Source organism: Onychomys torridus, chromosome 7 (genome assembly GCF_903995425.1).
Source record: "Onychomys torridus chromosome 7, mOncTor1.1, whole genome shotgun sequence".
Taxonomy (NCBI): domain Eukaryota; kingdom Metazoa; phylum Chordata; class Mammalia; order Rodentia; family Cricetidae; genus Onychomys; species Onychomys torridus.
Window position 1 is genome coordinate 69,414,457 of NC_050449.1, and position 25,326 is coordinate 69,439,782.

The 25,326-nt window shown below is 39.4% G+C and overlaps 1 protein-coding gene across 3 annotated transcripts in view; it reads left to right on the forward strand.

Moving 5' to 3' along the window:
• Positions 1-1,519: 1,519 nt before the first annotated feature.
• Positions 1,520-25,326, forward strand: part of Hmgcll1 (3-hydroxymethyl-3-methylglutaryl-CoA lyase like 1) — a 119,365-nt gene continuing 95,558 nt past the window's right edge. For all 3 annotated transcript variants that reach the window (XM_036192721.1, XM_036192723.1, XM_036192722.1), the window contains exon 1: positions 1,520-1,732. In XM_036192721.1, coding sequence (XP_036048614.1) covers positions 1,625-1,732 — 108 coding nt within the window. In that variant the 5' untranslated portion in view covers positions 1,520-1,624. The remainder of the gene's footprint in view (positions 1,733-25,326) is intronic.

The following is a 25,326-nucleotide window of genomic DNA, read 5'->3' on the forward strand; positions in this document are numbered from 1 at the left end:
AATGGTGATTTTACGTGACAGCTGATATTTAGTGGGTAGGGTCAATTCTTTTCATGTGGAGCTGGAAAGATGGCCTAATGGTTAAGAGCCCTGGCTGCTTGTGTAGAAGACCCAAGTTCTGTTCTTAGCACTCTTATGGTAGCTGACAATCATCTCTAACACCAGTTCCAAAAGAACTGACACCCTCTTTTTGCTTCTGCAGGCAGTTTGAATTTGTGGTGCAGACATAGTCATACAAATGAAACATCCATATATACATTTTATCATGCACAGGATATTCATCACAATAAAGAACTGCAGAACTCAAAATTTCATTGTCGCTGGGGTTGAAATGAGGACAGGACACTTATAAAAGATACCTTAAACTTGGATGGAAGGAGTGAAGGGTGTGGCTGAGAGAATTTGGGGTAAATGGAGTGAATATGTTCAAAATACCTTGAATTATATTCTCAAAGAATTAAAAAAAACATTCCTTAACAGGTCTGGATGGTGAATCCCTTGAACTCTGTTCATATTATGCTTTAGAAGGTAAACTTTGTATACTCCATCGGGTGTGCAAGCATGTGTGCATCAGTCCACTCCTGATTCTTACTAGCTGTGGAAAATGTGGGGTCAGCTAGCATCTTGGCCACAGACACCTAGCTGGGTCTCTGGGAGTCTGCAGGGACCCCTGCACAAGACTATTCTCGGTGATTTTATCTTATTAACTGCAAGATACACTGAAGAGCATCAGGGCGTTGCACTCTAAGAGTGTTTGTGAAGTAGGCAGAAGGAAGCAGGGGTTGTCTGGTCCTAAGGCTCCCGTTTAAATCTTCAGTCCTAATCTCCTAAGGACTTGCTTTTGTTTGAATGGATCTAGCCTTTAGTAACTGTGCCATTTCTGTTTACAACAAACAGGTCTTCAGGCCCAGGTAAGGGGCTTGTGACCAGGCCAAGGCAGACGTACACTCTGAGTTCTATTCCTGACTCCCACATGGTAGTGGAAGGAGAGAACCACTAAAATCAATAAACGAAAACCAACAAAAAGAGTCCAGCATTTCAACCTTTGTCTTGCACCATCGGCTTTACTGACAACTTCATGGTGTGCTGCCTACCTCCAGGATCTCCCCTAATTTAGGATCCTCTTTTAGAGATGTTTATGCTTTTTCTTTTTCTTTTTTTTTTAAATATAGCAAAGCGCCTCAGTAATTTTAAACAGAGTTTTGACACAAGACTTCAAACAAATTCCGAGGGACAACCCTACAGGCTTGTGGTTGGGAATGAAACCATGTCTGTACAGAGCCCTGTGCTCCTTCCTCTCAGAGGCCTGTCTTTCCCCTCAACTCTGACTCAGGCCTGAGTAGGTGGGTGTGCACCTGCGGACAGTCAACCCTGACAGATCCACATTCGGGGTGGGGCGGGGGTGCCACCCTGCCTCACTTTACTGTTCCCATCCGGGTTCTGGGTCTCGGCCTGGACTCAGGTGCCAGCTGCACCCCTGCCTGGGCGTTGCCCGGGAACCGCGCCGCCGCAGTGCAGCTCGGACCCTGTGCGGGCACCCGCGGGACGCGCTCCCGGCTGCCTCCTACGCCTTCCCGGCTCAGGCCTTGCGATCTAACACCGCCCGCGGCATCCAGGCTGCGGCATGGGGAATCTACCATCTGCTGCGAAGCACTGCCTCAGCTACCAGCAGCTTCTCCGCGAGCATCTGTGGAGCGGAGAGTCAGTGGCAGGGGCGCTGGACCCGGCGCAGGTACCACCTCGCGGCCTAGGGCGCCCCCACCCTCTGGCACAGCCTCTTCCCCATCAACCTCACCCTCATCCCTTTGTGTCAGCTCTGTATGCCGGGGTCCTGCCTGCAGCAGTTCTGTGTTAGTGTGAGGCTCTGTAGCTGAAAAGCCCTTTCATCCTCTCTGATGTGAACCAGTAGACTCGTCCTTGCAGGCCTAGCAATTACCCTACCCCGGACCATTTGCAGATGGCCTAGAGGAGTGATCATGTCTGTGTGTTTTCCTCGGAAAGGATGCATTATCTACTGCAATTTAGATCCAGAGGCGTTCTCTCAAGGACAATGCCTTTGTTCTCACTTTCTTCCTTGTAATGTGTAACAGACTACAAGCATGTCACCTTGTGGGTTAGAAAAAGGAACGAAGCCAACCAACACACACCAGGAAGACATACTACTATTTAAAATCACGTGTCAGGTCAGAGCCTTGACTATCCCTAATGTCTTTTTGCATTAACAAAATTAAACAAACTTGAACGAAACCATTGCATAATGTTATTCCTGAATTTTCCCAAGAACTGTAATCATTATGAATGTTGAAACCTGTTACGAGTCAAGGGCTCCGCGTGGCCGTGGCTATTAGCCTTTTTAGTTATAGGTGCCTGTTCACCTTGTAAACAAGGTAGTTTATTTTAGTATTTTAGTGGGCTGGTTTAGTTTTGCTATGTGACATTACACCAACTGTTCTAAAAGTAGTTATACTTTTTTTTTTATGGTGCAATCTCAGTCTAGTGTTCCAACAGGTGAAACTGAAACCTTGGATCCATAAGTAGGACTCTTCATTTATGGCTGATTTATAGACAGTTTGTGCCTCCTTAATTAGAATTGGCCAGGGTTATTTTCAAGAGTCCTAGGGTCAGTTTGGTGTCTATCAACAGATGAATGGATACAATACAGAAGACATGGCATGTGTACACAATAGGCTAGGATTCAGAAAGAAGAACAAAATCAAGTTCTTTGGAGGTAGGTGCCTGGAACAGAAAGTCAACACGTCAAGTGAAATGAGCCAGAGCCTGACAAGACTAGCATTGCATGTTCTCTTGTCTCCTGAAGGCAGAAGAGAAACAATGAAATAGAGATGGGGAGAGATGAAGAGGCTCAGGAGGAAGAGGAGGGTTAGGTGAGTGTAATGAGGCAGTACATACCGTCATGCTGTGTAATACGCACATAGGGAAGTGCCACAATGAAATCCCTTATTTTCTACAACCAATATGTACTAATAAAAAGGCATGAAAGGACTGGCCAGGGTCCTCTGGTGAAGCCCGGATGGTGACAGTGGTGAAGTGGGAAATCATGCTCCATCTCCTCCCATGTCCTCATGGGTAATTCCCATGTATTCTGCTGTGAACTTCCTAGCATGCTGGCAACATTCTTATATTTTTGGTTGTGAGCCTAGCCTTTAATGGCTGAGCCATCCTCTCCAGCCCGCTGTCAACATTCTTTAGCAGTCAGTTTTTCTTACACAATCAAGAATCCCTAACATTTATGTTTCAGGATGAAATCACATGATTTTATTGCTTAGGTGGCCATCATAGTTGTACGTATGCTCTGGTGCTTTGATTTGTACATTGTGTGGGCTTCATGGATGGTGATTAACAGCAGGCTAATAGGTGATGGTGTCCACTTTATCTGTTAAGATGAAGATATAGAGAAAATGAAAAGTACGAGGATTACTGATGAGGCAATCAAAAGACACGACTTTTAGACTCTTATGTGCTTTTCTGGAAGAATCTCTTTTAGCACCTGCTAACTCTTCTGTCTGTGATGCTCTCATTTGTTCCCTAAATACACTTACAAACCACTTCTTTGGTCCAGCTCTTTTTGCCCTGTGTCGTTGCCAGTCTTAGTGGCTTCTATCTGTCTGGGCCATCACGTCTGTCCGTCCTACAGCTTATCTCCCCACATGGTTCTGGTTATTATTTGTGTCCCAGTTCTTGGTTTTTATATTTTCAGCTCTTTCCTGAGCTCTGGTCTGTACTTAGAGATCTCAACAGGAATTGATAATCAACATTTCCTGTTTGCATTCATGTTCTCTCTTTCTGTGCTGGCTGGTTTTCTGTGGAGAACCATCCTTGTTCTGTACACAGATCCTCCTAGCTATTGAATGTTCACACGTTCTGGGGGTCATTTGGGAAGAGGGGCCCTTAGTTAAGAAAATGCCCCCATCAGATTGGCCTGTGGAAAGGACTGTAGTGATTATCTTTTGATTTATGATTGATATGTGATGGTGATTATCTTTTAATTTATGATTGATGAGTGATGGTGATTATCTTTTGATTTATGATTGATGAGTGATGGTGATTATCTTTTGATTTATGATCGATGTGTGATGGCTCAGGTCACTGTAAGCAGTGCCACCCCTGAGTGTGTGGTCTTGGGTGCTACAAGAAAGTAGTCTGAGCAAGTCATGAAAGTCAAGCCAGTAAACAGCGGTTGTCCATCATCTCTGCATTAGTTCTTGATTCCTGGTTCCTCCTTTGGTTTCTGCCTTGACTTCCTTCAGTAATGGACTGTGATATGGAACTGTAAGATAAAATAAATATTTCCCTCCTCAAGTTGATTTTGGTTTTGGTGTTTTATCATAACCATCAAAACCCTTATTAATACACTTTCCAAACATGGGCTTTCCCCAGGATTTCCTGTTGCAAAGAATCCGATCACAATTTGTTTCTTTCTACAAGGTCGAAACAGAAGGCTTCTTTTTCTCTGTTTCCATCACTTTCAAAGAATTAGAGTCCTGGAATTCCATTCTTGAATTCCTTTCGAATGTATCTATTTTCCAACTTCATCAGCACTACAATCCTGAAACAGCTTTATGTGACCTCGGTATGACGAGACTGTTGTCTTACCCCTGTTACTTTCATTTTCCTCTCCAACCCAATGTCTCAACAGTCGAGAAGTTCAGTATTTCAATTAAATCATACCATTACTCTGTTTCATGACCTTATGTGAATTCCGGTGTTTGTAGAAATGAACAAACAAAACCTTGAATTGGGTCTCTGAAACCTCCATTAGTCCTTCATTCATCTCATCTTAAACTATTCCCTTTCATTCTTATCTTTTTTTTTTTTTTTGCCACAGTGGCCTCCTTTGAATTCTCTATAAATCACGTTCCCTTTGCTTGTTTCATTCCTCTGCTAGAAGATATTTCTCAATTAGCTTCTATTCAATCTTCAGTGTTCAATGTGAATGCCACTTTCTCATGAACCCCTTCCCGTTGGCTTTGCTTATGATTTTACTGTAGCGTGACCTATTTTCTATAATATGGGTTATCCATTTATTTGGTGATGATTTGGAATATAACTCTCTGCCATATATTAAGGCCATTAAGACCAGGAAACAACCCATCATTGGACTTACCACACCTGACAAAATGACTGGTTAGTTCTGATGATCAGTTTGTACTTCTTAGACAAATGAATGACTTTGCAGAGGACAATCCAAGTGTCACATACTTGGGAAAATCTTTCTACAGCCATGTTTGGCCTTAGTATGTAATGCATAATTGTGAAATTAGTTCAAAATTAATGATAACAAGCACATGTTATCATTTGGGTCTTGCCTTAGTACCAGTGGATCGGTGTTGTTATGGTTTGTGACTTGTCTTTTTATTACATAGACGTCAGCCAGGATTTGATGGTGAAGAAAGGATGAAAATGAAATTTGAATGCTGTAAATAAACCACAAGGAACTTTACCTATTATTTGTTGTTGAATTTGGTAGATAAGAGGATATACAGGGCTGGGTGATGTGTTATGAGATAACTTGGCTGCAGTTGATAGAGAGTTCTGTATGTGAAGGAATGCCATGCTTGCTAACAGCAGGCTAGAAAACAAGGTGTTTTTCTCTTTTCTCCATTCCCCCATTCCCAAAGTATCACAGCTGGCTGTGCATCTTACAGTTTGACTTTGCACATAGACTACCTCGCCTCCACCTAAGATTTTTTTGTACACATTCAATATAAAATATCCTGATGAATTAGAGGTGACCTCTTAAAAATAATCAAACTAGTAAAGTTAGGTGCTCACCTATCTCTAATTAAAAACCCCATGTATGGCCGGGCCGTGGTGGTGCATGCCTTTAATCCCAGCACTCAGGAGGCAGATCCAGGCAGATCTCTGTGAGTTTGAAGCCAGCCAGGTCTACAGAGTGAGATACAGGACAGGAACCAAAACTACAGAGAAACCCTGTCTCAAAAAACAAACAAACAAACAAACAAACCCAACTCTATATATGCAATTTTTGCTTAAGTTTAGTGGAGGAGTCATCTGAATGCTATACATTTTATTTGTGACTGTGTAGCTTTAGAGTACTTACTAAAGAACTTGACAGGATTGGGGACGAAGTTTTAGAAAAGGAAACAACCTCACTGATTTCTGTTTATTTTATGTTCTTTGGTGACTTGTTCTCTTTTGTTCCTTCATTTTTGCTTTATTTTAGAATAACGTATTTTTAATTTCCCCGCTGAATTAACATGTCAGTTACAGAATTTTTTTTTTTTTTACAATTATGGTCATAGTTGTTAACTATAATCTGTCAACATCTAACCTTGACTTACTGAAATAGAATATGATTGCTATTATAATGTTTAAACTGAAGCTATCATACAACCCACTGCTGCCTTTTGGCTTTGGATACTTCTTGTATGAATTTATTCTCCACATGGGATATTTATAAACTATATTTACTCAGTCACTGTTAATTTATATTTGTGCAAATATTTCCCCTTTCTCTCGCTCACCATTCATTCATTCATTCATTTCCAGTCTTATACTGGGGACTGCTTTTCTTCAGCTAGGAGTATTCACTTCAGTCCCCTGAGTGAAAACCTGCCGGTCTGCAGGCTAGTGAGATAGATTAGTGGGCAAAGGCAGTTGTAACAAAGCCAGATGACCTTACTGCAATCCTGAGACCCACCTAGCATACAGAGAGAACCAAGTCCCACAAGTTGTCCTGTGACCTCTACACACACACACACACACACACTCACACAATCCACAAACACTAAATAAATAAGTAAATGAACAAACAAATAAATATAATTTTAAGAAAACAACAGCCTGGTAGCTCAGGTACTGGGGAGGCTGAGGAAGGAGGCATCTCAGTGAGACAATGGGAAACTCAGTGAAATACTCTCACAAAATAAAATCTTAGAGTGATTGAGAATACAGAATGATTAGAGTCTAGCATGCACAAGTCTCTGAGTTCAGTCCTTAGTACCACACAAAAATGTGTTTGCTTGTTTTTGTAGACCAGGAAATGTGTGTGTGTGTGTGTGTGTGTGTGTGTGTGTGTGTGTGTGTATAGCACAATAGATGCAAATGAATATTAATATAAGCATACATCACACAAATAATTTAAATTAATAAATAATAAGTAAATAATTTAAATACATAGCAGCCATACAAAATGCAGCCTTCTTAGCAGTTACAGTGAAAAGCTTATCAAGCAATATCAGCTACTTGTCTTTTGGCTGATAATAATGCATTTTCACTCTCTTTTTGATTTCCAATAACACACATTGAGACTATTTTCGTTTGTCTAGTTAGTGGGGTGTGGCAATTCTGATAACTAGATACTTATGTACAGTTTACAATTCTTTCTGTAATTTTATTCTTTTCTTACCATGTTCAGTATGTATATTTTCTTCTTATATTCCTTTGCACCAGTTCCTTCTTCAACTTTGTCTAACTTGATCAGTCTAATTTATTGGATTCTATAATTTAGGTTTCACAGTATAAAAGGTTACAAAATCGAAGTATGAATGAAGATAAAAGGCTAAGCCTTTTTTTTATGTGTGCGTGTATGTATGGTGTGTGTGTGAAGTGTTTAAATGTGTGTACACCCATGTGTATACAGGTACATGTGCATATGTGTGCTTGTGTTTGGAGGCCAGAGGTTGACATCAAGTGTTTTTCTTTGTCTCTCTCTACCTTATACATCGAGGCAAGTATCTCACTTAAACCTAAAGCTTACTGATACTGCTAATTTTGCTAGTTGGCTCTAGACATCCTCTGTTTCTGCCTCCTGAGTATTAGGATTACAGGTGAACCTCATACTCACCTGGCATTTATGCTGGTGATGGGAACCTGAGCTCTGGTCCTTATGCTTGGGCAGTATGATGGTTAACTTAAATTATCACCTTGACACAACTTAGAATTACCTGGGAAGAGATTTTTAATGAGGGCTTGCCTGTATTGGTTTAGGACATTGTGAGTATGTCCTTGGGGTACTGTTTTTAATAATTAATTGATATAGAAGACCCAGCCTGCTGTGGGCAGCACCATTCCTTAGAAAGGATATCCTGGACTATGTAAGTGGAGAAATGGAGCTAAGCACAAGCAAGCAAGTTGCACAAAGTGCATTTGGTTATCTCTGTCCTTGACTATGGCTGTGATGAAAGCTCCTGCCACAATGGCTTCTCTGCTATGATTTAAGTCTTACCTGGAGACTGATATTAACCCCTTTCTCCTCTTAAGTTATCTTTTCCAGATATTTTACCAGTGCAACAGGAGTGAAACCAGGACAGGTACAGGCCCCAAGCTAATGATTCCTCTCCACAGTCTCGGTTTTACAATCCTTTAAAGGCAATGAAGATGGCTTTAAACTATTTTGATCAACAGGCTGTGGAGGAAAAGGTCTGTAAGTCCCTTCTTGGTTTCCTCTAAGATTTGGTATCACTGGGCGGTGGTGGCATATGCCTTTAATCCCAGCACTTGCAAGGCAGAGCCAGGCGGATCTCTGTGAGTTCAAGGCCAGCCTGATCTACAGAGTGAGATCCAGGACAGGCACCAAAATTGCACAGAGAAACCCTGTCTCAAAAAACCAAACCAAAACAACAACAACAAAAAATCCCAACCAACCAAGCAACAAACCAACCAACCAAACAAACAAACAAAGATTTGGTATCTATTTACATATACCTTGTTCCTTCCTCATCTCTGAAAACAAACAAACAAACAAAACCAACAGCCACCTGTGTTTCAATAAGTGATAAATCATTCTTTTCTTTCTCATGTAAAGAAATGTGGGGGTTGGGAATTTTAGAATTTTGAGTTAAAATATGTCTTTTGTGATTTTTAAAACTAGATTTTAGGCTTGTCCACTGTCTCATTATGAGTATTTATATCTCACATATTTATGGATTGCTATGATTTCTGTATCTGATCATTTTAATATGCATGTTTGTACTCAATTTGTTTCATATATTTGCCCTCCTTGTATGACTATTAAATTCAGATTGAGTATTAGACACAGTAGGAAAATTATAGACATAGTTTGAGTCTGCATACTATTACTCCTTTCAAGAAGGGATTGGTCTCTTGTTTTTGGTAATGGTACATTAAACTGATCAGGTATTTAGTCAACATGATACTCAGACTACCTCACTGGGGAAGGCTTAGCCTTTTATCTTCATTCATACTTCGATTTTGTAACCTTTTATACTGTGACAACTACTACAACTATTACCAGCCTCATCTCTTTATTGAGCCTTCTCAAGATACTGCCTGTATATGGTGTTTTGATTCAGTATATAGTACTAAAATTGGAGTAAAAACATAAATGAATGAATGAATAAATGAATAAATAAACAAATCAAACATTTTATTTCATTATGATGAAAACCTTTAAATAATTTCTTCTAATTTTGTAAAGTATACAACATTTTATTGTTATTTACATTCACCCTACTGTGCAACCACATACCAGAACTTCATCCTATGCAGCCAATGTGTTGCTCATTGATCAACCTTTAAAATATGTTTTTATTTTGACTTTTTCCACTCTTGACCTAGTCTACCTCTCTCTTGCTCTCTCTCTCCTCTCTCTTATGACACAACTGGTTTCTTCTTTTAAATATATGTCTATGATCATATCTCTTTACACATGTATGTGGTGTGCTAGCAAAAGAAAGTTTCTACTTTTATGTTCTGCATTTATCTGTTATTTTGATATAAATCTCTTAAAATCCAATACTCTTATTACTCACTGACTTTAAATGAGTTTAAAGTTGATTGTGTTTGATTTGACTATTGTTAGAGCTGTCCTGCTTTCTGTCATATATATCAGTCTATCGTCCTTACCACTTCAAAATTCTTTTTTTTTTAAATTTTTTTCTTTATTATTATGTGTTTTAAATTTTATACATCAGCCATGGGTTCCCCTGTCTTCCCCCCTCCAGCACCCACCCCCACCTACCCCTAGCCCCTCCCCTCCATTCCCATGTTCTCCAGGATCAAGGCACCCCTGGGGATTCATTTAAACATGGTGGATTCAGTACAGGCAGGTCCTGTCACCTCCTTCCAGACTGAGCAAAGTGTCCCTGTGTAAGCCCAAGGTTTCAAACAGCCAGCTCAAGCGCTAAGGACAGATCCTGGTCCCACAGACTGGGTGCCTCCAAAACAGATCAAGCTATTCAATGGTCTCACTTACCCAGATGGCCTGATCCAGCTGGGGGCTCCACAGCCTTTGGTTCATAATTCATGTGCTTCCATTTGTTTGGCTATTTGTCCCTGTGCTTTTTGCAATCTTGGATTCAACAATTCACGCTCTTGCAGACCCTCCTCTTTCTTGACAATTGGACACCTGGAGCTCCACCTGGGGCCTGGCTGAGCATCTCTGCATCCACTTCCATCAGTTATTGGATGAGAGTTCCAAGATGATTGTTAGGGTGTTTGGCCATCTGATCACCAGACTAGGTCAGATCAGGCTTTCTCTCGACCATTGCCAGCACACTACAGAGGATATATCATTGTGGATTTTTGGGGACCTCTCAAGCACTCTGCCTATTCCTGTTCTCATGTGGTCTTCATTTATCATGGTCTGTTATTCCTCATTCTCCCTTTCTGTTCTTGATCCAGCTGGGATCTCCTGCTCCCCTAAGCTTTCTTTCCCTCCAATCTTGCCCTTCATTACTCCCACTGTCGTCCAGGTTGTTCATGTAGATCTCATCCATTTCTCTGTCATTGGGTGATCCTTGGGTCTTTCCTAGGGTCCGGTTTTCTAGGTAGCCTCCCTGGAGTTGTGTAGCAGTCTAGTCATCTTTGTTTTACATCTAGTATCCTCCTATGAGTGAATACATACCATGTTTGTCCTTCTGAGTCTGGGTTACCTCACTCAGGATGATTTTTTCTAGATCCATCCATTTGCCTGCAAACCTCATGATATCATTGTTTTTCTCTGCTGAGTAGTACTCCATTGTGTATATGTACCATATTTTCTTTATCCATTCTTCAGTTGAAGGGCTTCTAGGTTGTTTCCAGGTTCTGGCTATTACAAACAACGCTGATATGAACATAGCTGAGCAAATGCCCTTGTGGTATGATTGAGCATTCCTTGGGTATATGCCCAAGAGTGGTATAGCTGGGTCTTGGGGGAGATGGATACCCAGTTTTTTAAGGAAGCGCCATATTGATTTCCAAAGTGGCTGTACAAGCTTGCATTCCCACCAGCAGTGGAGGAGAGTTCCCCTTGCTCCACATCCTCTCCAGCATAAGCTGTCTTCTGTGCTTTTGATCTTAGCCATTCTGACAGGTGTAAGGTGGTATCTCAGAGTCGTTTTGATTTGCATTTCCTGGATAATTAGGGATGTTGAGCAATTCCTTAAATGTCTTTCAGCCATTTGAACTTCCTCTGTGGAGAATTCTGTGTTTAGTTCTATAGCCCATTTCTTAATTGGACTGTTGGGCATTTTGATGTCTAATTTCTTGAGTTCTTTATATATTCTGGATATCAGCCCTCTGTCAGATGTGGGGTTGGTGAAGACCTTTTCCCATTCTGTAGGCTGTTGCTTTGTCTTGTTGACTGTGTCCTTTGCTCTAGAAAAGCTTCTCAGTTTCAAGAGGTCCCATTGATTGATTGTTTTTCTCAGTGTCTGTGCTACTGGTGTTATATTTAGAAAGTGATCTCCAGTGCCAATGCATTCAAGAGTACTTCCTACTTTCTCTACTATCAGGTTCCAAGTAGCTGGATTTATGTTGAGGTCTTTGATCCTCTTGGATTTAAATTTTGTACACGGTGACAGATATGGATCTATTTGCAGCCTTGTACACACTGACATCCAGTTATGCCAGCACCGTTTGTTGAAGATGCTTTCTTTTTTCCATTGTACAGTTTTGGCTTTTTTTGTCAAAAATTATATGTTCATAGGTGTGTGGGTTAATGTCAGGGTCTTCAATTCGATTCCATTGGTCCACATGTCGGATTTTATGCCAGTACCAAGCTGTTTTTATTACAGTAGCTCTATAGTGGAGCTTGAGGTCGGGCATTGTGATGCCTCCAGAGGTTGTTTTATTGTACAGGATTCTTTTGGCTATCCTGGGTTTTTTGTTTTTCCATATGAAGTTGAGTATTATTCTTTCCTGATCTGTGAAGAATTGTGTTGGTAATTTGATGGGAATTGGATTGAATCTGTAAATTGCTTTTGGTAAGATCGCCATTTTTACTATGTTAATCCTGCCTATCCATGAGCATGGGAGATCTTGCCATTTTCTGACATCTTCTTCAATTTCTTTTTTCAGAGACTTAAAGTTCTTGTCATATAGGTCCTTCACATGCTTAGTTAGTGTAACCCCAAGGTATTTTATATCATTTGTGGCTATTGTAAAGGGTGATGTATCTCTGATTTCCTTCTCAGCCTGTTTGTCTACTGTATATAGAAGGGCTACTGATTTTTTTGAGTTGATCTTGTATCCTGCAGTGTTGCTGAAGGTTTTTATTTGCTGTGTCAGTTCCTTGGTTGAATTTTTGGGGTCACTCATGTATACTAACATGTCATCTGCAAATAAGGAGAGCTTGACTTCTTCCTTTCCAATTTGTATCCCCTTAATCTCTTTATGTTGTCTTATAGCTCTGGCTAGAACTTCAAGTACTATATTGAATAAGTATGGGGAGAGGGGACAGCCTTGCCTTGTTCCTGATTTTAGTGGTATTGCTTTGAGTTTCTCTCCATTTAATTTGATGTTGGCTGTTGGCTTGCTGTAGATTGCCTTTATTATGTTTAGGTATGTTCCCTGTATTCCTGATTGCTCCAAGACCTTTATCATGAAGGGGTGTTGGATTTTGTCAAATGCCTTTTCTGCATCTAGTGAGATGATCATGTGGTTTTTTTCCTTTAGATGAGTTTAAAGTTGATTGTGTTTGATTTGACTATTGTTAGAGCTGTACTGCTTTCTGCCATATCTGTCAGTCTATCGTCCTTCCCACTTCAAAATCTTATCTTTAACCATGTTCATGTGCTTTAAGGGATTATTTTATATTTAAATAAATACTATTGCTCAGAAAAAAAGATGTATCCCAAATTAAGAATTTTCTCACATTAAAAGTTTCTTCATTCTTTTTTTTAAGGCTGAGAGTTTGAACTATCATCTCCGAGTAAAAATGAATTATCAGTTTTTTTACTTAAACTTTTTGAGCATTTCATATGTGAGTACTATATTTATACCAATTTTAGTCCTCTATCTCCTCCTAAAACTCTTGTGTCCCCAACTCCCTCTAAAGTTGATGACATCCTTCTCTTTAATCATTATTGCTACATACATACGCATGTATATATGTATATGCAAATACAACCTACTGAGTCCATTTAATGTTGCTCATATGTATATGTTTATGGCTGACCACTTGGGATAGCATAACCTCTCAGGTCACTTTTTCCTGGGGAAGTTGAGTCTCTCTCTTGTAACAGCCATTAATTGTCTGTAGGTTTTCATCTAAGAGTGGGGATTTGATGTCCCTCATTCATGTTGGTATTATTGGTATTGCCATAGTGCTGGCTTTATTTAGGGGACTATATTGTTGAGCTTACATGGTTCAGTTTCCCTGTTGTATTAGAAGGCACTGTCTCATAACAGACATCCTAGTCCTTTGGCTCTTAAATTTTTCTGGCCCTTCTTCTGCAATGTTCCCTGAACCTTGGGTGTAGGGTTTGTGTTGTAAATGATGCATCAATAGGAGATGGGCAGCATAGCATCAATATTCTCTGCATTTTGACCAGTTGTGGTTTTCTGTAATTGTCTCTGTGCAAAAAGATGCTTCCTTCACACAAGCTGGACAGGGGATAGTAGGATACAGGTGCTCTGAAAGGGCAAGTGGGAAAAACAGAAGACATCACATACTTTAGATACAAAACTTGAATGAGATGAGCTAGATCTGGCTCAAATGCTTCACTCCTGAGGACTAGCTCTCATAGTATCTGAAGGTGCTATGTATGTAAGCCACCAAAGGGGAAAGCAATCAATATCCTATTCAACTGTGAAGCCTATGGACCACAACAATGGGTGACAGTTATGCTCAAGAGTTCAATAGTGATATACCTTAGGGGCAACCAACAGCTCTTTTAGGAAGGATTCATGCCTCTTCTGTAAACATAGCCAATACCCTGTTGCTGGTAAAATCATGGACTAGAGGGGAACTTACTACTGCCACTGTTCTAAACCAGTATAACTTCTAAGTGTGCTCTAAATATTTATCCTTAAACTCACAGAAGAATGTTTCTCCATTTTTACACTATGACTTGTCAAATAACTTTAGGTCAAATCTGATCACATTTGGATTCCTGACTAGGCATGCCTGGCATGCATATGTAGAAACAAGGACAGAAACCCTATCCACATCTTAGTTCCTATCCATTAGGAAGTGTGCCTCTTGGTGTTTTATAAAAATGTGTAATCATTTTGTATCCTTGTAGTTGGTTGTTTTTTTCATTCTACTCTTTTGGAGGCCACCACCCAGCTCCCAAATAAATACATAGGAGTCTTATTCTTACTTAGGAATGTCTGGCTTTAGCTTGGCTTATTTCTAGCCAGTTTTTCTTAATTATCCCATCTACCATTTGCCTCTGGGATTCTACCTTTCTCTTCCTTCTGCATTATCTTACTTTTACTCTTACTTTGAGGCTGGCTGTGTGGCTGTGTGACTGTGTGGCTGTGTGACTGTGTGGCTGGCTCCTTGCTTCTTGTTCTCCTTGTTCTCTGGCTTCTTGATCTCTCCTTCTAGAGTTTTCCTCCTCTTTATTCTCTCTGCCTGCCAGCCACACCCATCCTTTTTCTGCCAAGCTTTTGGCCATTCAGCTATTTCTTAGACCAATCAGGTGTTTTAGACAGGCAAAGTACCACAACTTCAGAGTTGAACAAATGAAACATAAAAGAATGCAACACATCTTTGCGTCATTAAACAAATGTCCCACAGCATAAACACATTTAACCCACCTTAAAATAGTATTCTACAACATATCTTCATCTTCTTTAATCAAACTTTATTATTTTGTATGGACTTCCTGCTTCAAGCACTTTCTCCAGCAGTATTGCTACCACTGTTGGATGCTAAGTGTGCTCCAGGTGTTAGACTGATTCCTTGTTTAATCATCACAGCAGTCTGTTTTATAGATTTCATGAGTATGGCATACAGTGGGCAAATAACTTGCTCACAGCCAGCAGCTAGCAAATAGCAGAGTTAGGTTGGGAACTCAGGAAGTTCTACTTCCAAAACATGGAGTGTGTACTGCTGTTTCCACCGTCATCGTGAGAGGAATCTCTTATGGAGTTTATTGGGTATGCTGGAAGCTCTGATGCAACAGCTCTCAGTTGGCTCCCAGCTGTCGTTTTTGTTTTCCCTTCACCCTGTCTTGGTGAGCCCTGTGCTGGAGGGTGCTGCCACTGTCTACCAACCTTAGTCAACCTGGGCTTCTGCTGTGCTTCCTCTCAGTGTCTTTCCTCAGCTCTTGGCTCCTGCTTATGGGGGCTCAAGTTGGGGAGAGACTGCTGTGAATTCTGACTTCCCTTCTGCCCTCCCTGAGGTCGAGAAAATTCAGTCTGGAATAGAATTGCATTGGATACAAAAGGAAAAACAACTTGCTTTCCAATAAATTTCCTGTTCCCTTCCATCTTCAATACTTTCTGTCCTTGGATTTCTGTTGGCTCCTGGATTCCTTGCTTTGTCTGGTTCCAGCTGGCTTTCACATCCTTCCTTCCCCCTATGTTGTGAGCTGTGATCTTGGTTTTTCTTTTTTTTCATCAGCTTCAAGCTCCTCCAAGTCTTCTGGCTTTATGGTTATTCACTCTGTGCTCTAACTTTCTCTGACCCTTTCTTCCCTGTTTTCCACCCATTACACACTTAGCTTTTAGTTTTGTCTCTTTTTATTTTTCCTAGTCAACTAGGAGGCTAGACATCACAGACCCAGAAACGTTGTGGGTCACTTTCAGGTGCCATGTGGTGTTGGAGAGACAGAATCAGATCATATATTTGGATCATTTTAACTGGATTCTGGGTTTGAAAGTTTTTGTGAAGCCTGGTTAAAGTTCCCAAAACAAAAGTAGCTTTTAGAATTCTGATTTCCTACCAGTAGCCTGGCAATTACTAATCTATGTAGTTGAGATAAATTGCTGCCTAGCTGAGAAAATTTAATCTCTGGAAATATTTGATTGTACTACACTTCAACATGTAGGTAAAAAAGAATACCTTTATATACATTTACCTCTTCACTTAGGCATCAAATCATCTGTGCTCAGGAAGATTTGTTTTGGGGATCCTTGTTGGGTAATGGTCTAGAAATAGTATGGTTAGCTTGTTCAAAATGTTTCTATTTTTCAACAGTGTAGGGCAGAGTAGTCATAATCCTTTAGCTGGCAGGAAATTGTCATTAAGGTATCAGAAGTTTGCCATCTTCCCAGGGGACACTCTTCCTTTTCCCGAATAATCAGAATTCAGTCCTAAATTAATACTCAAGAGGTTTTTTTTTAAATTTCTTCTGTTATAATTAACCTTTTGTATAACTCATTTCATATTTTCTTACAGAAACATTGATTAGTGAATCTTATTCCAAAAACATTTATTCCAAAATAAGATTTCACATGAAAATAATTCTACATAAAGGCTTATAAAATTTCTATGAGGGTTTGTGTTTCAATTTATTCACAATTTCATAATGAATGTTGATATCAAGTATTCAGATGTATTCAACAGATAAATAAACTTAAAAGGCTTGTGTGTAGCTCAGTGTTGAGCTCTTGCCTAATATGTGAAAGCTCCGATTTTAATTCCCTGTATTAAAAAAGGAATTTAAAAGCTGTTCTATCATTTCTGCATAGTCCTAGAGGGATTAGATCTGTGAATTCTTTTTTCTTTTTTAATGTAAAACTTTTTATACAATATGTTTTAATCACATTCTTTTCTTTCCCAAATGCCTTCAATGTCCTCCCTATCTCCCTACCCACCTAATTCCACATCAAATTCTCATATTCTCTCTCTCTCTTACAAACACACACACACACACACACACACACACACACACACACACACACACTAACCAAAACAAACAGTAGGAGGAGGAGGAGGAGAAGGAGAAGAAAAAGGAGGAGGAGGAGGAGGAGGAGGAAGAAGAAGAAAAGGAAGGAAGGAAGGAAGGGAGGAAGGAAGGAAGGAGGGAGGGAAGGAAAAAGGAAGGAAAGAACGGTCTGTTTTGTATCCTGGGCATGGGGTCCACCCTGGAGTGTGGTTGATAGACACAGTGACATTCCACTGGAGAAAACTAATTTTCTTTTTTTCAGCAGACATCAATTGCAAATAGCTTCTTGGTTATGGGTGGAACTTTGTGTCCACTTCCCCTTCTTAGGTTTGTTTTGAACCTGTGCTTGCTGTCACAGTCTTTGTGAGTTTTTATGTGCATCAGTCCTGAAGTGTCCAGAAGATGATATTTCCTTGGTGTTCACCTCTGGCTCTTACAAATCTTTCTGCTTACTCTTCCACTTGGATCCCTGAACCTTGAGAACAGAGGTTTGATAAAGACATTCCATGCAGGGCTGGTATGCCGAAGTCTCTCATTCTTTGCCCATTGTACAGTTTTGGGCAACACTGAAAACAGAAGGTTCTTTGATGGGGGTTGAGTGATTCACCAATCAATGGGTGTAGTCATATGTCATTAGGAGTCATTTTACTGTTATATTTCTTTAGCAGTATCATAGTAGCAGGTTTTCCCCCCCCAGGCCCTTACCATCTCTTGTCTCAGGTTCTTGGCCATTTTAGCAGTGTCAGGAATGTGTTTCATCTTGTGGAGCAGGCCTTGAATCCAGCCATAAAGTGGTTGGTTACTTCTGTATCATTTGTGCCACTATTGCACAAGTATATTTTGCCGTTAAGTCATATGTGTGCTTCTGTCCTAATAACCACAGAGGTAAGGTACCTAGTAGGAGACCAGAAAGTGGGATCTTCCAAGGAAGAGGAAATAGAATAGCATATAATAAAGAGATGAAGGGAAACTAGAATAGGGTAACTGAGGGAATATGGAGAGGGACACTTAAAATCATCATTTTTATTGAAGGAACTGGTGCTTCTTTTCCCATTTTAGAACAATCTACTTCTCTGGTAATTGCAGTGTTGTGAGTAGAAAGAAGAAAGAAGGAGGTCTGGCTCTCTGATACAGCATGGTAAAGACCATTTAAGGGAAGAGGAACAAGATTTATGGGAAATTAAATCACTAGATCTTCTGTCCTAAGACTCCATTTTTAAAGGTTTATTTTTATTTTAAATCTATGTATGAGTGGTTTGCCTGCCTGCATGTATGCATGTACATCATGTACATGCCCCCAGAAGCCAGAGGAATGTGTGAAATCCTCCACAAACTAGTGACAAACTGTTGTGAGCTTCCGTATGCATGCTGGGAACTGAACCTGGATCCTCTGCAAGAGCAACCAGTTCTTTTAGTGGGTTTCCCTAGCTCTCCAAGGTGACATTCTCACTCCACACTGCTGAGTTCCTTTAACATACAGCTTCCCTGTTCTGCTTTTTATTTAAGTCATTGTTTTCCAATTCTTTCTTGCAATTAAGGATCTTAACACTGATTTAATTTTAATTATTTGTATCTGTGTGTCTTCATGGTGGCATGTGCATATGAGTGCAGGTACCAGCAGAGTCCAGGCAAGGGTCTCTGATATCCTTTTACAAATGGTTGTGAGCTGCCCCATTGTGGATGCTGGGAACCAAACTCAGGTCTTTTGTAGAGAAGCAAATGTTCTAAATTCCTAAGCCATCTATCCAGCCCCTGTAATCACATTAAAAACATAAATCTATAAACTTGTTTTAATCCAGTACATGGGAATAGCAGTTCTTATGGAAGTGGTAGATTTGAGAATCATGTAAAATTTTGAATAGGTAAGAAAGCATTTCTAGTCAGAGTAAGAGGTGCAGAGTTCATGGAAAGACTTATGGAAAGTTCTTTTTAAAAAACTATATTTTAATTAAAATATAATTACATCATTTTCCCCTTTCCTTTCCTCCGTGTGACCCCACCCATGTTTCCCCATCACTCTCTCTCAACTGATGACCTCTTTTTCTTTGATTAATACTTGTGTGTGTGTGCAAATATACAAATATTTAAGTGAAAACTGCTGACTTCATTGTTGTGTATGTGTATACAATTTCAGGTCTGACTTTGCATTGGATAACCTCTTAGGGGTTCATTCTTGGGAGGAGCTAGTTTTCCTCTCTCAGCAGTTATTAGTTGCATGTTTTACCCATCGTTATTTGCCTGTAGTTATACATCTCATAGGAGAGAAACCTGATGAAGTTTCCCCTTCTTTCTTAGCATGTCTGTTGATATCATCATTGTTCAGGGCTTGTCTAGGTAACAATTTCTAGGAGACACAGCCGTACAGCAGACTTCCTGGCCTTCTGTCTCTTACAATCTTTCTATTCCCTTTCCTGAGCCTTGGGTGCAGGAGTTATGTTGTACATGTGCTCTTTGGGGTGGAGCGCTCCACAATCTATTGAGCTATGCATTGTATCTAATTGTTTTTTTTTTTTTTCTGAAAGAGAAGCTTCTTTAATGAGGGTGAGAGCTACACTCAGGATGTGAGTATAAGGATACATTTTAGATAAAGTTAGGAATTCCGATGGTCTAGGGAAGTGGTACTAGTTGGCTCTTTTCTAAGATCCATGACCTCACTAGCCTTGTCTAGTTGGCTATGTTTCCAGTACCAAGAATGATTCCCCTCCTCTTCAGTGGAAGTATAAGCCAAATAAACCCTTTCTTTGGTCATGATGTTTTATCACAGCAATCAAAACCCAGTAGAAACCCTAACTAAGATGCACACCAATGTGTGTATGTACAGTATACTTATATGCACCACGTATAATTTGAGATAAATATAAAATAATGATTTCTTGAAGCTTTAATCAAATAATCTTAGTGTTATTTGTTCTTCTTTCGTACAGAAGAAGGGGAGTTGTTTCTTTAAAAAAAAAGTATGTGGGGCTAGAGTGATGGCTCAGCCATTAAGAGTGCTTGCTGCTCTTGCTAAAGATCCAGTTCAATTTCTGGTACCTACATGCTGGCTCACAACTATCTGTGACCTCAGTCCCACAGGGGCTCTGATGTCCTCTTCTGACATCTCTGGGCTCCTGCACACATATGATGCACATGTGCACACTCAGGCACACACATATCTATAAAAATAAGTCTCTCTCTCATAGTGTATGTATGTAGATGTAGCTTTTACAAACTTAGAACTATCTTTCTAGTCTTTTGTCTCCTAAAGGAAAATAATTGAGAAGCACAATAATCTTAAAATTTTCTCTATTGTGTGTTTTCCATTGATCTGAGGATAGACACTCTTTACTTTTTGTGTATTGATGCTGCATATACTTTGTATATACTCTAGCAAACTTTATTTCCCCTCTTGCCTGCCGCAATTTGGAGGAGGCATGTTTACTGGCCCCATCCCTGTATCCTGCATCAAAACAGAAATCCCCAAGCATGGTTAAATAGATCTGTATTAAACATCTGTTTAATATTTCTGTATTAAACATAATTTTTGTGTGACTGGTTTGAGCTCTTTAATGGTTTCCACTTTGTCTTATTTTCCTTTCTATTATTTAGTGGGCCTAAATGTTCAAAGCTTCATTAAGTGTTTTGGAGAAGCAAATGGTTTGTGTTTGATAGGTACAGCATACTTCCATGGTATAAATGATAATTGCTTTTTATTTTTATTTATTTATTTTTCTTAGTTTTCACAACAGGGTTTTCATGGAACTCACTCTGTAGACCAGGCTTCCCTTGAACTCAGAGATCTGCCTGCCTCTTCCTCCCTAGTGTTGGGATTACAGGCATGTGCTGTACTTATTTTTCTTTTTTGTTTTTTTGAGACAGGGTTTCTCTGTGTAGCTTTGTGCCTTTCCTGGAACTCACTTTGGAGACCAGGCTGGCCTTGAACTCATAGAGATCTGCCTGGCCCTGCCTTGGAGTGCTGGGATTAAAGGAGTGCGCCACCACCGCCTGGCTTTCCTTTTTTTAATTGGAAAAAATGTATATTTAGTTTTATGAAGAAATATTGCTCTTGTTGTAGTTCTGAGATTTATTAAGTATATTATTTTGAGCTATAATTTGTGGGTTTTCTTATTATTTTTTGTGTACTACCTATTTTTAAGTCTTAGTGAAATGTAAGTTTCAAAGTCCATTTCCTTATCTCCTTTCGCAGCTACTGTTGTAAAGATCAGAGAAGTTAGGATCTAGCTTTTCTTTCCTTTTCTATCGCAGTGTTTACGCTGAATCAATTGATACAGTGGACAGTGTTTTATCTCCCTGTTCTTCTCCCTTGCACCAGAAGAGAAACACTCAAGTTCCTGAAGTGGAATCCTAAGAGTCGAGCTGCTTTTCAGATGCTGAGGTTAACCAGTGTCCTGCAGATCAGGAGTCAGGATTCGGGCTCAGCATCCCATTCATGGTGCCCCATAGTTATGATTTCCTAAGTCAAGCGTCTTAGGATTTGTGAAGTAAGAAAGTACAGATGGCAGGAAACTTCAGCTCCATTATAAACTCCTCTAGTGCATATTTCACCCCAAGAAATCAGCGTTCATAAAGTCTCTTTGTTGAACTTTATTAACAAGCAACAGGGTCTTGGAAGCTTGGCAAACGAGGCAGCTGGAAACCCCAGAGAATTTGTCTGTCAGACGTCTTTCCTTCTGGGGTTTCCTTCCAAATGTTTTTTGGATTTTCAAGGAAGTAGAGTGGCTCTCTGCCACTGTGTTTCTCCATCTGTAACCCACTGGGTGTACAGAGTCTGGCATTCACTTTTAAAATTCTTCACTCAATATGTATTCATTTCACTGTGAAATGGAAACTGATCATAGGTTAATGCTGAAGTCAAAATAGGAATCTTATTTTCATTAGACACAATTTCTACTTTTCGAGAGTTTTGATTTAGGGGCCAAGATTTCTCTGACTTTTAAAATGATATGGAATGGTTCTAACCTTACATTGCACAGAAAGCTGTGGACTTGCTCAGATGTTACAGTACAAGGTAATTTGGCGCTCCATTTGCCTAGGCTTTAGGGCTGTGTTTAAAAGACATTTCCAAGGCCTGTGGAGAAACAGATGTACTTATTCAGGACTTCACTCATGAATGTCTGCTATCACTTAGCCCTCCTTCCCTTATGACACGATTTTAATATTTAATTTAATATAATTCTGCTGAATGTATGCCCTAGCAAATATGAAAAGGAAAACTTAAGCTAAAGAAGATGGAACATAATGCTTGCATGAATACTCATCTGTAGAGAACCAGATCTCTCCAATCTTCTGGATCTTTGAAGTATTTTTACAGCTGCTGACCTTTTTAATGGGAAAGATATAGTGATTATTTATTAAAGTGAATGTCAATTGTCTTAATCAAAATGTATTATATATGGGAGTAGTATGGGAATCTTGGCATGCTTGCTGTGGATTTGCAACTGATTTATCATGTGGGACAGATCAAAGAGTGTATGTGATAAAAATGGTAGAAACATTAAATATTAAAAATTAGTAACATGAGTTTTTGTAATTATATAATAATGATGATGATGATAGATCTATCAGAGAATTGAAATAATTCCAGTAGCTCTCCTAAGTATTGCATATGATTTCTGCAAATACATTGTTATTCTCACTTCCAAGACGAATCAACAGTGGACCTGAGAGTTAATAAATCTTCCCCCAGGCCATTAACCTGGAAGATCAGGACTTAATCTTAGGTCAGACTGCAAATCGTCTTCATTTCTGTCTTATCCTGGCAGCGACTTGCCCAATAGTGACCTTCTCAGTGACCTGTTGAGAAGCTTCTGGGCTTCTACTCTTACAGAATAGGAATAAAAACACTTAGTTATCATTTGAAGTTTGTTTTAAAAAAAAAAAACAATAGTGGGGTTCCAGAGAATTATGTTTTTACTTTGAGGAAAGAAACCTCCATTGATTACAAAAGCTTAGGATGACATTGCTATTTATCTTCCATTATTAATTCTCTTTGGGATCTAATATTTCCAACCTGACATAGAAGAAGCTTGGATAAATTCAATACTCTGACCCTAGATATGGCTTATTCTGGATCATCAAGAGACCCAAACTTACAGGACATTTCTATTCTATATATCCTCTTTAGTTCTTCAGTAGATAGCTAAAATTCAGGGCAAATCCAGTTGATTAAAGTCATTTTAAATCTGGGATTTATATGAAGTATATTATTATACTTATTCCTAATACTGAGCACAAACTTCATATACGTATAACTTAAAGTTCCTGAAAAAGTTCTATTGGAAAATCTATTTTCTGTAACCATTAAATCTTTGTTCTTCCACATGGTTCTCAACCTGTGGGTCATGACCCCTTTGGGGTTGAATGACTTTCTCAAGGGTTGCACATCAGATATCTGGTTAACAGATATTTACATTATATTTATGATTTATAATAATAGCAAAATTATAGTTATAAAGTAGAAATGAAAATAATTTTATGGTTGAAGGTCACTACAACATAAGGAACTGCATTAGGAAGGTTGAGAATCATTGTTCTAAGAGGTCACTCAAAGCAGAGCATTTAGAGTAAAATTGCTGCTGCACAACTTATCCAATAAGGCAAGCTTCATCCACCTACAGGGTGCTGAGGTAGATATTACTATGATTTTCTAAAGTATAATTGTAATTACTTTTCATTTATTTGCCATTAGATACACAAAAAGCAGCACAATAAAGCTCATTACATGGGAGAGGATACGAAAAAGGGAGCATATGAGAATGAAAAGGTGGTCACAGCTCAGTTGTCGTAAAGAACCCCCCCACGTGATGGCTTCGGTGTGTGTCTATTCGCAACCAAGGAGAGGCAGAAAGCCCAGCCAGTACACTGACAAATACTCCAATCAGTGGATCACAGAATGCACTTGCATAAGGTTTTCGGCCCTTTCTTTGGGCCCAGTGTTTTTCTGAAGACTGCTGGAACTGATGCACATTGGGGTCTTCCCATTTTGGGTTTTCCCATCTTGCCGTGGTTCCTCCCTCTCCTTCCCAAAATGAGTGTCAGTTTGTGAATCTGCAGTCAGGGCTCTGAGCAAACTAAAGAGTGTGATAGCTGGTACCATTAGGTCTTCTTTGTCTAAAGCAGTGGTTCTCAACTTTCCTCATGTTGCCACCCTTTACTACAGTTCCTTATGTTGTGGTGACCCCCAACGGTAAATTGTTTTTGTTGGTACTTCATGACTGTAATTTTGTTATGAACTGTAATGTAAATATCTGATACTCAGCATCTGATATACGATACCTGAGAAAGGGTCATTTTAAAGGGTCATGACCCACACGCTGAGAACCATTGGTTTAAAAGCAAGCCCAGACACTCAGAAACTCCTCAACCAATTGGGAATAGAGAATGACCTATAATCCTAATAATTTACTTTGTATGAGCTCCTATTTAACTGGCTTTCATAAAGCCACAAGTAAAACTTGCTGTCAGGCAGAGCAGCCAGTTTTTCCCATATGAAGAGTTTCTGTGTAGTTAGTTGCAGCCATGTTCTGTTAGCAAGAGTGTGGAATGAGTGCCGAGAACAGTTACTATGTTCAAAATGTTATTAATAAAATAAACTGAGATATGCTAAAATAATCACACTTTATTGAAAATAACTGCAAAATTAGAATACATAAAATGCACAATTTCTGTGTGTTGTTCAAGTTACAGAAACAAAGTCAGAGCGTGTCTTACACAGGTGTGCCGTTTACATTACAGCTGTGGCAGGGGATGCTGTTACTGGATCTGTAATGTATAACTTTCTTATTTTGCATTTGTGCATTAACAGCACACATAAAAATTATTTTAGATAATTAATTTACAGATGATTAGCTATCAATGAAAATCCTGACTATTAGTCAAGGGTCTATATACTTAAGTTGGTGTATTTTTTGGCATAGCTAAACATTTATTGCTTATCATTTATTCATATAAATATAAACTTATTTATTAGCACATAGTGTATAAATGTATACTAAGTGATGTTTATGAATAAGGATAGACTTTCTAATGTTGAGTCAATAGTAGCATATATAAACATACACACACACACACACACACATACACTCATACACACATACATACACACATACACACACACACTTCCATTGGAGGTAGAGTACTGAGTACTCAGAGGGAATTAATGAGCTGATCACAGAGAATTTAGGTCTCAGAACAATTGATAGTGTTTGTGTATGCAATTGATACAATAAGATTTGAGATAGACCACTCAAAAGCAGGTATTATAGGAGATAGTGCCAGC